This window comes from Abramis brama, assembly GCF_963993115.1.
Source record: "Abramis brama genome assembly, chromosome: 16".
NCBI classification, from domain to species: Eukaryota; Metazoa; Chordata; class Actinopteri; order Cypriniformes; family Leuciscidae; genus Abramis; species Abramis brama.
This window is the reverse complement of record NC_139978.1, coordinates 6982427-6999120: the sequence shown is the minus strand read 5'-3', so window position 1 is coordinate 6999120 and position 16694 is coordinate 6982427. Positions and strand designations below refer to the sequence as shown.

The following is a 16694-nucleotide window of genomic DNA, read 5'->3' as shown; positions in this document are numbered from 1 at the left end:
AGAAAGATTGAACAGAGGTGCTACAGTTTTCCTTGAGAGAGGGGGTGTGTGTGTGTGTGTGTGTGTGTGTGTGTGTGTGTGTGTGTGTGTGTGTGTCTGTGTGTGTGTGTGTGTGTGTGTGTGTGTGTGAGAGAGAGAGAGAGAGAGAAAAATTGAGAGAGGCAGAGAGACAAGGAAACAGAGAACAAAATAATGTTAGCCTATGCAATCATATCTTTGTGTAGGCTAGTTGACAATAACAGTTTAACACATTCATAACGGAGATACCAACAGTTAAATATTGGGTTAAAATAAATCAAACACATTGTAATGGATTCTCCTTGCAGATAAATACACTCACAGAATAATTGCACTCACTCACATCCATACACAATAAATACCACAAGGCTGTCACTGCTGTCGCTGTCATCAGAGGATGACACGTCTCCATATCCAAAACAATCACTGACTAGCCTTAGCCACTCTTGTTGACCAGCAGCAGAGCTTAGGTTAGAAGCCTCTAGTGATTTCAACGCTTTTGGCGACTTTTTGGCGACTTTGCTCTCTTTTGACAGCGACATTTCTCAAATTAATAATATTAAATCTTTCTGAGGAGATCTGCTAGCTTGTTTACACATAGCGCTACGAGTCTGACAGGAGGATGGCTGGACCAATCGCGTGCCGGTCAGTCGAAACGGGGCTTCCCATTGACAAATGATCAGCGTTTGTGTACATTTCTAAGCTCTTTGATTGGTTCTATACAACGTGAAACACCATATTTGGAGAGCAGAGACGTTTGAGGGGATTCCCGGGAAATGCTCAGAGGTGACGAGACGAGAGGAGTTGAGAAAAGCAATATTCATTTTCAGCGAATTTAGTAAAACTTTGTAAACTTTAATAGTCATTTAAATACCTTTACTCAATTATCTGGACTACGAAACTTTAGGAGATTATTTTTGGATGTCTGTTCTTTGGATTTTAGCAAAAAAAATATTTTTTTTTTAAATCTATTATTTCATTGTTTTTCCACATAATCGGCCTATATCTTAAAATGGAACGTTGCGACTTCCGACTCATTTCGCCAGATCGGGTCACATATGTCTTTACTGTCGCTTTTGATCAATTTAATGCATGCTTGCTGAATAAAGTTATTCATTTTTCAAAAACAACTTACTGACCCCATAGTTTTGAATGTAATGGCTCGTTTCCACTGAGCGGTACGGAACGGAACAGTACGCATTTATTTGCGTTTCCACTATCAAAAGTTGTGAATGGTACCAAAATGTCGAACCGTACCGTACCACTTTTTAGGTACCCTTCCATTGGGGTACCTAGCACAGTGGTACGGTACTAAAAGGTGGAGCTAGACTCACTGCAGGACGTTGATTGGTTGACAGAGAATCGTCACTTGCGCGTGCCACAAGGGGAATGACAACATAATTAAACTTTAATATAGAGTTTAATATAATACTACTGTTACTGTGTCACGAAATGTAATTTTAAGAATTTTTCAGGCGAGAATGTAGTTGTTAAAAGCTCAAATCTGTGGTTTATTTATAAAGATTTTTTTTTTTTCCCGGTTGTGATCCATGGGATCAGCGGGCGCTCGGCGCTCATGTTTCCCGGCTGGATGAGCCTTTCCTCGGCTAGTTCTTCTGACGTTCGCCGCTGACTCCGACGGTAGTGGTTAAACATGAGATATAATTCGTCTTGTGTAGACCTAACGGGCGATCTTTGGTCTCGTGAATATATAATTCGTTCCCTGTCAATCGTTTTGGCTGAGGGCTAAGTTTAGTTTCATATTAACGTTATCTATTTGTATTTAACTTTACTGTTGTAATGTTAGACTAGAGCGCTGCATTTGGATATTTGACTGAATTGTTTGCTTTATTTCTTATTGTATAGCTTCTTGTACCTTTTACTTAAACTTTTATATTGGCTATTATTGATAAAACTGAAATTTTACAAAAAGAAATATGGTTTCTTGTCATTTTTTATTACAAGATTATCACTGATGTTTATTGCAACATTTGTCTGGAATATGTTTAATTTTTTTTTATTTAAACGAAAAGAGGTAACGGTTGTGTTTTAAATTTCGTTTTGTTATACACTGTAAAAAAAAAATTACATCCCCAAGTCAAAAATTTCAAGTGACCGATAACATCTAAATTTTTCAATTAGTCTGACGTATTATTTCTCATTGAGCCAATGTTAACAGACGATTGCAACAAGAATTTCACTTGGGCCAATTGAAAAATTTAGATGTTATCGGTCACTTGAAATTTTTGATTTGGGAGGGTTAGAAATTTTTTACAGTGTAAATAGAATAACGTATAACGTGCAGTGAATAATCAATATGCGTTGCGCATGAACCACATTTGTGTCCCTATAATGTTTAATTTATTTAAATGAAAACGAAAAGAGGCAGAGTGGTGTTTTATAACATATTTCGTTTTATTGTTGCTTAAAATGTACATACAGAGTAACAGAGATAACCGGAGTAGCAGAGCGAGCTGAGCGACGCTTTTAAGAACGCGCTGTACCATTTGCATGTAGGAGTCGCACATGGCATGTACAAACTTTGCGTACTTGATATTGAGAAAAGCCTAATGTCGGCGCTTGCGTCTTCTTGTGACAAACATGTCGAGGAGCAAGAACAAGATCTGCTGTATGTCATCCATTGTAGTTTACTATGTTCTTCTTCGCGCGAAAATGACGTCGATCGAAACACCACGCCTATCAAGTAAGGGCACTGTTGGCAGTGGAAACGCTAGCCAGATCATGGTTAACAGACCCAAACCGTACCGTACTGTCCCGTCCCGTACCGTACCGTACTGCTCAGTGGAAACGAGCCAAGTGTAAGTGTACTTCTCCAGTAAAGCCATTATATAATTAAATCTCGTAATAGCCTACATAATCCCACGTAAAATTTGAAAAAGGTGTCTCTTGCCACCTCACGGTGTTTACGCTTGTATTCCTGTTTTTCTGTGCAGTGGGTTTGTCAGGAAAGCCCCTCGGACTCACAGTGGGCCAGACGGTATCGGGGGCCAAAGAGCTGTCTGAGCTTCTCAGTGCACAAAGGTACCTTTATCTAACACACCAGATAAATTGTACAGAAGAGAAAAAAAGCCTCTTAAGACCTGTTCATACAAACACGACTGTTCAAAAACAGTGCTGTGGCTTTGGGCGTGTGACCAAAAGCGTGAATCTTTCTGGATAGTCAGCTTTATTCGCAGTGTAATTGAAAAGAGATATTAGAACCACAATTTTTTTTTCATGTCATTAATGAACAAATGCATTAATAGGCATTTTTCCACTTCATTTTTTTTCTTTTCTTTTCTTTGTGCATTTTTTTTTAACTTCGTATGGACAGGCCTTTAATCTTTAAGAAATGAGTTCTACTTCTATTCTTGTGTGATGAGATTGCAACCGTGCCCAACGGTTAGCTTTAGATCTGTGTTTTTGTGACATTTGCATGATTTATGCAATATCATGCTGCATCAGATCAGATAATGGCCCCCCACTTGCCTGACTTCATTACACTGCATTTGGACTATATTTTGTACATTTCCACTTTCCAACCTTGTAAACTTGAGGAAAAAATAAATAAATGAATGCTACAAAAGTGTAGAATGTGATTGGTTTAATTTTTTTCTTTTTTTTTTCTTGTGAGTTCATGTCAGCATCTGTTTATGGTGGCTTGATTCTGATCTGGTATCCTCTGCTCTTTTAGGTCAGGAGGTTTGGCAGATGTGTCTGGAGTTTTGGGTTCCAGCGAGGGGTCATTTCACAGCCTTCAGGGCAGCGTGATGTCGGGTTCTTCCTCTCCTGTCCAGGCTCAGGCCCCCGCCACTGCTCAAGGTACCACCACCTTCGAATTCTGCCAGCAGAGGCTGCGTTCACACTTGGCATTAACATGTGATCACCGTGACCTGATGAAGCAGATTGGATCATCAGCCAATCAGGGCACCGTGTGTTTACACTTGGCAGCATCAAGTGGCTTGTCTACCTGGATAACTTATGTGGGCCTGAGTCTTACGATGCGCAGCCCAGATCTGTAATGGTAAAATGACCCCTGTACAAAGTTCAGTGTGTATGTGGACAACATCCGGATACAGGTCGCATGTTAATGCTAAGTGTAAATGATTCCACAGTCATCTGCAAGCTCTTTGTTTAATAAAAATGAGTGTTAATTTTGTTAATGAAAACTGACACAAATGTTTGATTACCTTTTTTTCCAAGACTAAGACGAGACATCAACATTATTGAACATTGACTGTGACTATATCAACATGCAATATTGTTGACCAAAAAGGTGACACTAAAATGCAGTTAAAAAAATACAAATTCAAAATCTCTATCAGGGATGTGATTTTTCCGGATTAATCCGGAATTCCGGATTTTCCGACCTGAAAATGTGACCTACGTGAATCATGCAGATCTGTAAAAAAAAAAAAAAGGGGGGGGGCGGGGGGTAATCTCACAGCCGTCACCATGGTAACCCGGGACGGAACCTCAATCGCCGCGAATCGCGGCCACACCGGGCGGCACGTCAACATGGTTACAGATGGCAGAGAGATGCAATCTTTCCCCGCCCAGCGAGTGCTTGAAGTGCGTCAGAAACAGAGCGCTGCGCGCGATCAGTTGTTGGTAATTTGTTCGACGCCGCATCCAATGTAGACAGCATTGCTTTTTTTTTTGAGGGCGCTTAACACACAGGCTCGTAGAAACGGGCCTGGCAGCTCGCGCCAGTTCTAGACGCGGTGAAAGTTTCCTGATTGTGACGGATGGCTGAATTTACATGACACATTATAAATGAGCATTATAGTCTGCTATAGATACAGTGCCAAAAAGAAGAGAAGAGGATAAAAGGGGATAAAGACAGAGGTAAAGTGATGTAGTGAATGAACAGTTTATCTAATTGCATAGGAGTGAGATACTATAATTTCATGGCAGTTATTTTTACCTTAAACTTAATGTTAGCAGTTGTTCTGACTGAGTTCTCCAGAGTCCCCAGACTGTGTGATTTTGTTACAATCATGTCAGTTTTAAGACGCATTTTTTATTATCACTTTTTTATTAATGTTTTACCCTACAGTTGTGCAGTTTTGGGGGGGATACAGTACAGGCCAAAAGTTTGGAAACATTACTATTTTTAATGTTTTTGAAAGAAGTTTCTTCTGCTCATCAAGCCTGCATTTATTTGATCAAAAATACAGATTTTTTTTTTTTTTTTTAAATTGTGATATATTATTACAATTTAAAATAATTGGTTTTCAATTTATTATACTTTAAATTATAATTTATTTCTGTGATGCAAAGCTGAATTTTCAGGATCATTACTCCAGTCTTCAGCATGTGACATCCGGTCTATCACATGATCCTTTAGAAATCATTCTAATATTCTGATTTATTATAAGTGTTAGAAACAGTTCTGCTGCCTAAAATATTTGATGAATAAAAGGTTAAAAAGAACTGCATTTATTCAAAATAAAAAAAAATATTTTCTAATAATATAAATCTTCTTTACTATCACTTTTTAGCAATTTAACACATCCTTGCTGAATAAAAGTATTGATTTATTTCAAAAAAAGAAAGAAAAAAAATTACTGAACCCAAATTACTGACCAGTAGTGTATATTGTTGTTACAAAAGATTTCTATTTTTTTTTTTTTTAATTCTTCTTCTATTTTTATTTTATTTTAATTTTATTACTTTTTATTCATCAAAGTATCCTAAAAGTATCACAGGTTATTAAAAAATATTAAGCAGCAGAACTGTTTCCAACTTTGATAATGAATCGTCATATTAGAATGATTTCTAAAGGACTGGAGTAATGATCCTGAAAATTCAGCTTTGCATCACAGAAATAAATGATAATTTAAAGTATAGGCTAATAAATGGAAAACCAATTATTTTAAATTGTAATAATATTTCACAATATTGCATTTTTTTGTTATGTTGTTATGTGTCATACTCATGACATAAGTTGGATATTGCACATTAAGCAGTTTAAGTTTGGTGTAAAATTTTTTAAAAAGATATATTTTATTTTTTAAATTCAAATAAGTTGTTGTCATGTGTCATAAAAAGTTGGATGTAGCGCATTTAGCAGTATAGGTTTGGTAAAAAGATATTATTTTTTAAAATTCAAATAAGTTATTGTCATTGTTGTTATAATTATTATTACTACTATTATTATACTATACTATACTATACTATTACTATAGTATAGTAATTACTATTACTATATTACTATACTATTATTATAGAATGGTGTTGATGGCACAGTGGATTAGACACTTGGCTTTGATTTCCACTGCAACACATCCACCAAATAAGTTGTCATTTGTCATACTGTACAAAGAAAGTTGCATGTTGCACAACTAGTTGTAAAATAAATTAAAATGTATTTTTTTTTGGGGGGGGGGGGGGGGGGGGGTCTCTCAGTATATTTTCCTGCTTTTTTGTCCTTAGCCAATCACATGCCTGCTCTATATATTCAACCAAAAAAGGGAGAAGAAATATTAGACAGTTTTTTTTTTTTTTTTTTACAATTCTCCACTACCGTTCATACATGGGGTTGCCAGATGTCAAGAGTTTAAATCCCCCAATCAGAGCGTTTCTCTTAAAAGGGTACATTTTCTGCCGTCTTTTTACTTGATGTTCGCAACCTGCACAATGTGCATGGGATGAAAAATCGAATTATTTTGTATAAAAAAAATAACAAATATAGTGAATGTATCTATGTAGGTTATGCTGTATATGTGCAAAAAAGGGTTAAAATATGAACATTCTAAACCAAAAAAGTGCATTACCGCAGTATGTTAACTTTAGTTTCCTTATGTGTGCTGTGCCAGTACATAATACATTGATTTTATTACTTTTAGTGTTAGTGGCAGTGGATAATAATATATAGAGTCAGTAACGTGTTTTGGTGATTTCCTAGTTAGGCCTATTCATTTTGTTCTGCAGATGAAAAAAGTGAATCTGCATTCAGTTCAAAAATAATAGTATTCTTTTATTTTGATCTGTTGTCTACTAAAAGAAAAATAATGGTAGCTTATACAACTGCACTCATTTCTGAATATTTAATCATTTAAATTGTCTAACGAATAAAACAATTACAAACATAACATTTGTAGATAAAATAATTTTATAAAATTGACGTATTTGAATGCCATTGCAACAGCTGTTTTCTGTCATTTATTATTTTTTTCAACTGATCTCCACACGCCCCGCAAGTTAAGAAACCACTGCTTTAAAGCGTGATGGATTCTGAATGGCTGTTTATGTCCGATTCCAACAACATTGTTTCTCTGTGCCGTTATTGTTATAGTTGTGGTGTGGATTAAATCCATTCTTGTTATAGTTATCGTCCTTTGTGTGAGCAGACCTTTAGACTAAATGGAAAAAATTGCTGAGAAACGTAACTCTAGTTTGAATCCTTTTTGACTGTGTGTGTGTGTGTGTGTTAGGTCCCTCTGCCAGTAGTCTGCTTCAGGGCCTCAGCCTCAGTCTGCAGGAGATCAACACCAAATCCCCAGGCGTTCCCTCCACCACACAGGTGCCGGCCCAGTCACACAGCATATGCTTCTGAAACGCACGTCTTTGTCTAAAATCACCAAGGTTTTGCATCCTTTCTAATAAACATGCTTGTGTGATTCCATCTTGTGGTGTTGTTCAGGTGTCAGGAGGGAAGGCCCAGTGTCAGGGGCAGGTGTTGAGCTCTCTCAGCTCGGGAAGCGGGACGCTAGTGCGCGCGGTGCCGGTCGTGTCTACCAAAACCACAGCGATACACCAGCTCCTCACCAACGGCGGCCTGGCCAAACTAGCCAATAGCCTGCCGGGACTGGCCCACGTCTCCAGTCAGAGCACGGGTACGTCCTCGTCGCCACTGATGACACAGCGCTCCAAACAGAGGCGTCCGCGATGAGTAGCTGACTAGAGTAGCAGTAAGGTCAAAGGTCAAATCCATGAAAAGGATTAGCAGAAAAAAGGTGTCGGACAGGTAAATGTTCCGAAAGAGCAATAAACATCCAGCTGAGCATGTAAATATGTACCATAAACAAACATTGGTGTAGATTTGCAAATTTTTTTATGCATGTAAAAAGATTTATTTGGGTGATCTCCTACAATTATGGGGTTGATTAAGTTCCTCTTTGCAGACTAATGTACTTTTATACAAGTTGTTCATTTGAGTGCGTTCTAGGGGTTGACCTTTAACTCAAACTGCTGTTATGCACAAAGGACCAAAATATTTCTATGGCAGTGCTATACAATGACAGCTGTGATAAATTGCCACATCACCAGCTTCATTCAGTGTGCTTAATGTGACCGCCTCACTGTTGTTTTATGTTTCAGTTTTCTGTTTGCTTTTCTCATTTCTGTTTTTGTTCTGTTGGATGAGGTTTATGTAAATCATAATGCTTGCTCTACTCACAAAGACATTCATTAAATCCCCGACGGCAAAGTATTTCCTACCTCTTCTTTGTGTCATTATTATTGTTTTCTGTTTTCATCTTCTCCCAAATTGCATGCATTAATGTTCTTTATTGTTTGCTGAAGTTATTTAAATGCAGTGCAAATAAAAAACAAAAAGCAAATTATGGATTATTAATCCATAATTGTTTGGTCAAATGCAATACTGGGAGTATTTCTGCAGCGTGTAAACTGTATAGAGTATATACATGTTCTGTAAATTGTATAATTTTTTTAAATGTTAGGCAGTGTCTGCTGTGCATTAAGCAGAATTCTGATTTAGAGAGCTACTGATTTATCTGATGGACAAGATTTAAGGCTTTTTTTTTTTTCTTTTTTTTTTACAATCAGATATTACTAGTGTGGAATTATTCTACAATATTCACTAATGACAGTAAAATAGACCATCCTAAGTCAATTTACTGCAGTAATTCCTCTCTCAACCAGTAGAAAATGCATTGAACACCTGATTATGCATGAAAAAAAAAAAAAAAATGTCATAAACCGGAAAACCGGCATAATTTTGAAAAAAAACCTTGATATTAATTTTTGGTCAAACCGCCCAGCACTAATCGGATTGCAAAAAAGTATTAATTAAATATGCACACTAAGTTTGTGCATACTTAATCACTATTTTAGTAGTATCTAGTATCCAGTATATTGTCAGGGTTTCTGTGGGGCTTAAAGTCTTATTTTGCATGCATTGCAAAAAGTGAATATCTTCCTCAGTATTTTTGTCCTGTTTTCCAACACTAATATTATATTAAGTCTTGAAAAATTAATTTTATCAATATTTTTTATGAAAACTTCCCTTTGAATTAAGTTGATTTTGAGCCCGTTGGCAGGAATGTTTTAGTTAGTTTCAATCATAAACTCAATTCATTTTGATCAATTTCACAGAAAACAAGACTTAAATTTATTTGAAATGCAAAATTACAAAATATTATCTTGATTTAAAGGGATGGTTCACCCAAAAATGAAAATTCTGTCATTATTTACTCACCCTCATGTCATTCTAAACACGTAACACTTCAGTTCATCTTCAGATCTTTATAATGAAATCTGAGAGCTTTCTGTCCCTCCATTGACATTTGAGACATTTGTACTGGAAAACAAGACAAAAATACTGAGGAAGAACATCACTTTTTGCACTGCAATCAGAAGATAGAGTAGAAGTTATTTCCATATTTTACTGTTTGGTAGCAGAGCGGTTCAAGCTGTGTGTGTAAAATGAATTAAAAAGTAATGGATATCTGTTGGAAGTTATCTGTTGAAGAGATCTCTGAAGTGTTGCTAATACAACTCATTGTGTTTATCCCTAGACATTTACATTTAGAGATCATATTGTGTTCCTTTCCATTTATTCCTTGAATTTTCTTTACTTGGTCTTTAAAAGGTCTTTAATGAATTAACTTTCATAAAACCTGCAGAAACCCTGATTGTATGCTATAGGATTCCTTTCCATACACTCATTATTCAACACAAACGTTAGCGCTCCCAGCTGACACCTCATCACAATGCAGTCACACACCCACACATACACTGCTTTATGTGGCCCTCGATTGTTGTTCACAAAATGGTTTATTATACACAACATGAAAAGATAAAAAAATGATGAATGAATGAATGTAATGTAAAAATTCACTGTGATGCCAAATATTATTTTTTAACATTTATTATTTTGCATTTGCATTTCTTTTATGCAGCACACACACATTTCTGAGGTCCGTGGCCATTTAGACCATCGTTTGATCAAGTTTTGGAATGTGATGGATTATAAACTCTAAAATAACTACAGCAGCGCGGATGTATTTTTATTAAGTAAATATTTCAATATTGCTGGAGAATAACTATAGCATTTTTTTTTTTAAATAATAGGTTTGTAATAAGGTGTTTTGTAGTGCGTAGACTAATAGCAATATTTACAGTAGTTCGGTACTTTAATGAGGGAAAAAAATAGTTTGCGGGGTTCCTTTGTAGTAAACAAGATTCATGGCATCGGGTCTTAATATTTTCTTTTTTAATACAAAGGGATTTTTAATGAGGAACAAATGGCCTCATGCACTTGGTGGCTAATTAGTATTCATAAGATCTCATTCATACGTTTTTTTCGTATGATCTTAGGCCTACGCCCGGTGACGGTTATACACTGCCTGGCCAAAAAAAAAAAAAGTCGCTGTTTGGATTTAAATAGGTAAATGCTTAAGAATCATTATTGCAGTGATTATTATGTTTCCATCATGTGATATTTTTGGCAACAGTTCTTCTAACCCGAATTGAGGAGTGTGTAGCTTTTCATTTCTTAAACAACCATGTAGGAAGAAACATCATGGCCATATTCCAGGATGATAATGTACAGATTAATCAGGCTCAGATTGTGAAAGAATGTTTGTGAGGATCATGAAGAATAATTTCCACACATGAATCGACTCCTCTGAGTCCAGATCTTAAATTCATTGAAAGTCTTTGGGATGTGCTGGAGGAGACTTTACAGAGAGCTGGACTCTTGCATTGACAATACAAGATCTTGAGCAAAAAACGGATGCACCTCTTGATGGAAATAACATCACAACAATTTTTACCAAATCACCCCCCGTAAATTAGTTACTTTTTTCATGAAATCGAGTTCAGAGTCACCGCTACTCGGGATAAAAGTGCATATGAACTATGAAATGCATCTATTTAGATAAACAAAAATATGAATGCTGTTATCGATAATTTTGCTTTTGATTATAGGCTTTATAGGAGGTGAAAAAATCTGATTTATTCACCTGCATCATATATAGAGTCATTTTATTCATTAGGCTACTTGTTATCATAGTAAATCTGATTCATCATATAATAAATTATGGACAAAACATAACAGGTTGCATTAAATTGCAATTAATAAGCAACACAGTATAACATGTCTGCATGTATAATAGCAATTATAGCCACAAAATAAGTATTCCACAATCTTACATGTTTCCAAACAACCTGTGATTGTAAAATTGAGGGACAAGAAAAGGCTAACAATATTTCTTGTCTTCAAATATTTTTTCCTGTAATGTGTGTGTCATCTGCAGGGCTGAAAGCTCCCACCACCATCACAGTGACGTTGCGAGGGCAGCCCAGCAGAATTCCCTCTCTCAGCCACACGGGGGCGACAGTGCCCTCTCACAGCGCACCTGACCACCAGGTGTGTGACCCGCTGTCACCAAATTATATTTCACTTCTTTTGCTTGATGTACCAGAACTGAAACAGAACAGTTGGCTTTAGGCTTCTCTTTGTTTTAACTCGCACTCGACAAATTAGAAGAGCTCATCAGTCTTTTAGGATTTTCATTAACATTGATTTAGTCCATTTAGGGTTTTTTCATCCTAACTTTTTTACTCGCAGCCACCACAGTTGGATCAGTGCCTTTAGTGCTCTGCAGTGCGAGCAATCAGTGTTGCTGCAGTAACCGTCTCATTGACCATGCAGAGAAATGAAGTGTAATTATTTGCTTAATCACTCTGAAGAGTGTAATTATATGCTTGTCATTTTTGATTTGGATCACTTAGGTATTAGTAATGGTTTAGTTCATTTAAGAATGCTTATGATTCATAAAAACACTATTGACTAATTGTGTCTAACGTTACTAATTAAATAAACTTAAATAAGCAACATCACACGAGCAAGAGTGCATAGGTTTGGGTGTCAGTAATATATATTTTAAAGAAATGAATACTTTTATTCAGCAAGGATTAATTAAATTGATCAGAAGTGACAGCTAAGACATTTATAATGTTTAAAAATTGCAAACAAATGCTGTTCTTTGGAACTTTCTGTTCATCAAAGAATCCTGGAAATAAATGTATCATGTTTCCCACAAAAGTATTAAGCAGCACAACTCTTTTCATCACTGATAATAAGAAATGTTTCTTGAGAGGCAAAATAGGCTTATTAAGGATCATGCGACACCTGGAGTAACGATGCTCAAAATTCATCTTTACATCACAGGAATAAAATGCATTAAAATATATATTGTAATAATATTTCACAATATTCCTATTTTACTGTATTTTGATCAAATAAATGCAGCCAGATTTTGAAAAACATAAATGGTGGTGGACTTTCTGCAAGTTGCATCTTTGCACCAGTAGGTGGCGACAAATGACTATCTTTATGGGTCATTTCAATAAAAAAACATTCAGGAACGAAACAATCCTGTTTTTAGTGAGCGAGACATTGGGTGCATCTCAATCAGCTCTGTAGTCAGTGCACTGATCAGGGAGTCGGCCATTATAAGGGCTCTCAATCGCAAAACCCATCCAGTGCACTTAGACAATCCCACAATGCAACGCAAAAACTAGGGAGCATCAATGCTCGCTATGCTCCCATTCCTTACATCACATTTCTGAAGCATGAAACATAACACACATGAGCCAACTCAAAAAAATATAATGACAAGCGATAGAAGATTTGAAAAGACAAACTTTTTTTATTATACACAAAAGTATTGGGACACCCCTCCAAATCATTGAATTCAGGTGTTCCAATCACTTCCATGGCCACAGTTGTATAAAATCAAGGACCTAGGCATGCAGACGCTTCTACAAACATCTGTGAAAGAATGGGTCGCTCTCAGGAGTTTAGAGAATTCAAGCGTGGTACGGTGATAGGTTGCCACCTGGGCAATAAGTCCATTCATGAAATTTCCTCACTACTAAATATTCCACGGTCAACTGTTAGTGGTATTATAAAAAAGTGGAAGCAATTGGGAATGACAGAAACTCAGCCACGAAATCACAGAGTGGGGTCAGCGCTTGCTGAGGCTCTCAGTGAGCAGAAGTCGCCAACTTTCTGCAGAGTCAATAGCTACAGACCTCCAAACTGTGTGTGTCCTTCAGATTAGCTCAGGAACAGTGAGTAGAGCTTCATGGAATGGGTTTCAATGGCCGAACATCTGCATCCAAGCCTAATATCACCAAGTGCAATGCAAAGTGTGGGATGCAGTGGAGTAAAGCAGCCGCCACTGGACTCTAGAGCAGTGGAGACGTGTTCTCTGGAGTGACCAATCACGCTTCTCTGTCTGGCAATCCCATGGACGAGTCTGGGTTTGGCGGTTGCCAGGAGAACGGTACTTGCCTGACTGCATTGTGCCAAGTGTAAAGTTTGGTGGAGGGGGGATTATGGTGTGGGTTTTTTTTTTTCAGGGATTGGGCTTGGTCCCTTAGTTCCAGTGAAAGAAACTCTTAATGCTTCAGCATACCAAGACATTTTGGAGATTTCATGCTCCCAACTTTGTGGGAACAGTTTGGGGAATGGTGCCTTCTTATTCCAACATGACTGCACACCAGTGCACACAGCAAGGTCCATAAAGACATGGATGAGCGAGTTTGGTGTGGAGGAACTTGACTGGCCTGCACAGAGTCCCGACCTCAACCCGACAGAACACCTTTAGGATGAATTAGAGCGGAGACTGTATCTAGAAGAATGGTCAAAAATTCCCATAAACATACTCCTAAACCTTGTGGAAAGCCTTCCCAGAAGAGTTGAAGCTGTTATAGCTGGAAAGGGTGGGCCAACTCCATTAAACCCTACGGGTTAAGAATGGGATGTCATTAAAGTTCATGTGCATGTATAGACATACCAAAACTTTTGCCAGTATAGTGTATCTCAGCATAAACACACATCACTAGACAGGTAGTGAACACATGTAGTTAACATTTATAATAAATATTCAGCTAAAATTTTGTAAGGGTATGTAACAACAATGTGTTTAAAGGGTTAGTTCACCCAAACATTTTAATTCTGTTCATCATATAAAGCGATCGAGTCTCTTCAGAAAATTTTGGACTAAACCGCTCAATTCATATGGATTAGTTTTATGATCTCCTTATGAACTTTATGAAGCCTCAAAGTGGTAGTTTTGCGGATGGTCAATGGAAGGACAGAAATCTCTCAGATTTCATTAAAAAGATCTTCATTTGTGTTCTGAAGATGAACAGAAGTCTTATGGGTTTGGAACGAAATGAGGGTGAGTAATTAATGACAGAATTTTCATTTTTGGGTGAACTAACCCTAAACAGCATAAAAAATGATATAAAAAGATATAGGTCTGCCTGTTTGATTAATACCAGCGGTAACGTTCTACAACGTTGTATGTTGACGTCGTTCGTAGTCATGTTGCTGGAAATTGAGTAATCAATGTGCAGTGAACCAAGGTCCTTACCAGTGTACACCATATTGATTGAGACGCACACATTGAATCATTCACTCAACAGATTTGTTCGAAAATCAAATTCATTTGAAAACGAATTACCACTACTGTGTGTTTCTCTGAGATGTGCAACAGCTGATTGCATTGGCTTCATTTAAAACTGTTTGTTGGGAGAGTGAAAACAAAGTGACGATACTGTCTAAAAATCTAAGTAGGTATATATTTAAAACAAAACAATGCATTGCCATCATAAGAAATATGAGCACTTTTGGAACACTACTCATCTAGAGAATTGTATTGTATGTTATGTTCATGTGTTCAATTGATATTTATCTTGCAGTGACCAGAAGCTCATTGAAATGGATATGTGAAGCTGAAATGGCCATCACTGAAATCCAACAGCACAAACAGATGAACCCAGAGGAATCAAATGGATTTAAACCCGGTTTAAAGACTCATTTGCCTCACAACCTGCAAGAGCGCCCTCTGTAGACACTGTCTTGCACACATGGACTGAAGACGTGACTTCACACTCATGCATTTGTCTATTTGTATTATTTTCCTTAATCTGCAGCACTTTGACTGTGCAGTGTCATGAGCAATGTTCCGTTTGTATTTTTTATATTTGCCCCCCCCCCCCCGTTATATATATATTTTTTCCATACAGCACTTCAAAATATATTTATTTGGAAATTTCACAAACACTGTTATTGTTCTTTAGATATAACAGGCTTTTTTTCCCCTTGCCGTCTACTTTAACAAAAAAAAAATGATGTTTTGCCAGTACAGAATATTTGATTCAGTTGATTTTGCAAAAAAATAGTTTGTTGTTAAAATGTTTTGCACAAAACCCCAGCAGAGCCTGAGCGTTATTTCCTTACAGCCATAAAGCGCCTGAGAGAAATGGATCATTAAACTGTAAAAAAAAGATAATAAATTCAAAACGTTTAAAAGATGATGTGAGATTTTTAATTGTTTTTAGATTAACCATGCATCAATCATCCAATGCATTTTTGCACGGCTTTCCTTGTGACAGCATATCGCTGTCCTTCAAATAACCGTTCTGATTATGCCAACAGGGATAATAATGTGTCTGCCTGATTAAGTCACAATTGTTTTGATTGCTGATTGCTGTTTTTGCCTCTAATGAGGGAAACCAGTAGAGGTTGAAACGCTTGAAACCGAATGATAGACACTGATTAATGCAGCGATTTGTGTCCTCAAAACATTATGTTTCTAGAAAGAAGAACAATGCATGGTGATTGTGAAGCGCTTGAACTGATTACATGAGGATGTTCCTAGTTAGTTGCTGGAGGATTCGGAAGGTTCGTAGGGCAGAGGTTAATCATGATGTTTGTTAACGCAAAAGTAAGCTATTTCATGTGAATGTGCAGGCAGGGTCTAAAACTAACTCCTAGGTGGTTGCTAGGCTATTTTGGGTGGTTGCTAAGGTGTTCTGGGTGACGCTTAGGTGGTTGCTTGGGTATTTTGGTTGTTAGATGTCTGCCTACTGGCTCAAAGGTCGAGAGTTTGTTTAACCCTTGTGCACTGGGTTGCACAAATTCATTCAAAGGTGAATTACCTTTGTGTCAATAATAATGACCGTAGCTTTTCAAGAAACTAATACAAATATAAATTGAATAAAATATCAGTGAAACTGAAAAAACAAACAAACGCAGGCACATTTTTTGACTTTGTTTTTAATACACTGCATGTTTTGCTAACTGTTTTCACATCTTTTTTCTTGCACTGATCTGAACTAACAAATGCCCTTTCAGACTTTTAATTTATGCTTCTGAAGTTTTCGTTGACGCTCCCTGAGTTTTCATTCGCCATTCTGGCACATATCTCTCGCGGGGTTGGGGCTAGCAGCAGCGTGTTCTCATTGGCTACTGAGTTTTTGATTGACAGCTTCTTGACCTGGAAGTGAAGACATCAGTGTTGTGTTTACATGTGTGGATGTAAGCATCTGTAAGCACAGTTTTCTATTTCATTTTAGTGATATAAAGTTTATATCTGTATTTATTTGCTGCTTCACTACATTGTTGA

The 16694-nt window shown here is 37.0% G+C and overlaps 1 protein-coding gene across 2 annotated transcripts in view; it reads left to right on the top strand.

The window, feature by feature from the left end:
• The window catches only part of kansl3 (KAT8 regulatory NSL complex subunit 3), a 32522-nt gene extending 16919 nt beyond the window's left edge, over positions 1 to 15603 (top strand). For both annotated transcript variants that reach the window (XM_084087622.1, XM_084087623.1), the window contains 6 exons: positions 2973 to 3060; positions 3713 to 3840; positions 7458 to 7546; positions 7667 to 7859; positions 11526 to 11638; positions 14986 to 15603. In XM_084087622.1, the coding sequence (XP_083943748.1) occupies positions 2973 to 3060; positions 3713 to 3840; positions 7458 to 7546; positions 7667 to 7859; positions 11526 to 11638; positions 14986 to 14988 (614 nt within the window). In that variant the 3' untranslated portion in view covers positions 14989 to 15603. The remainder of the gene's footprint in view (positions 1 to 2972; positions 3061 to 3712; positions 3841 to 7457; positions 7547 to 7666; positions 7860 to 11525; positions 11639 to 14985) is intronic.
• Positions 15604 to 16694: the final 1091 nt, after the last annotated feature.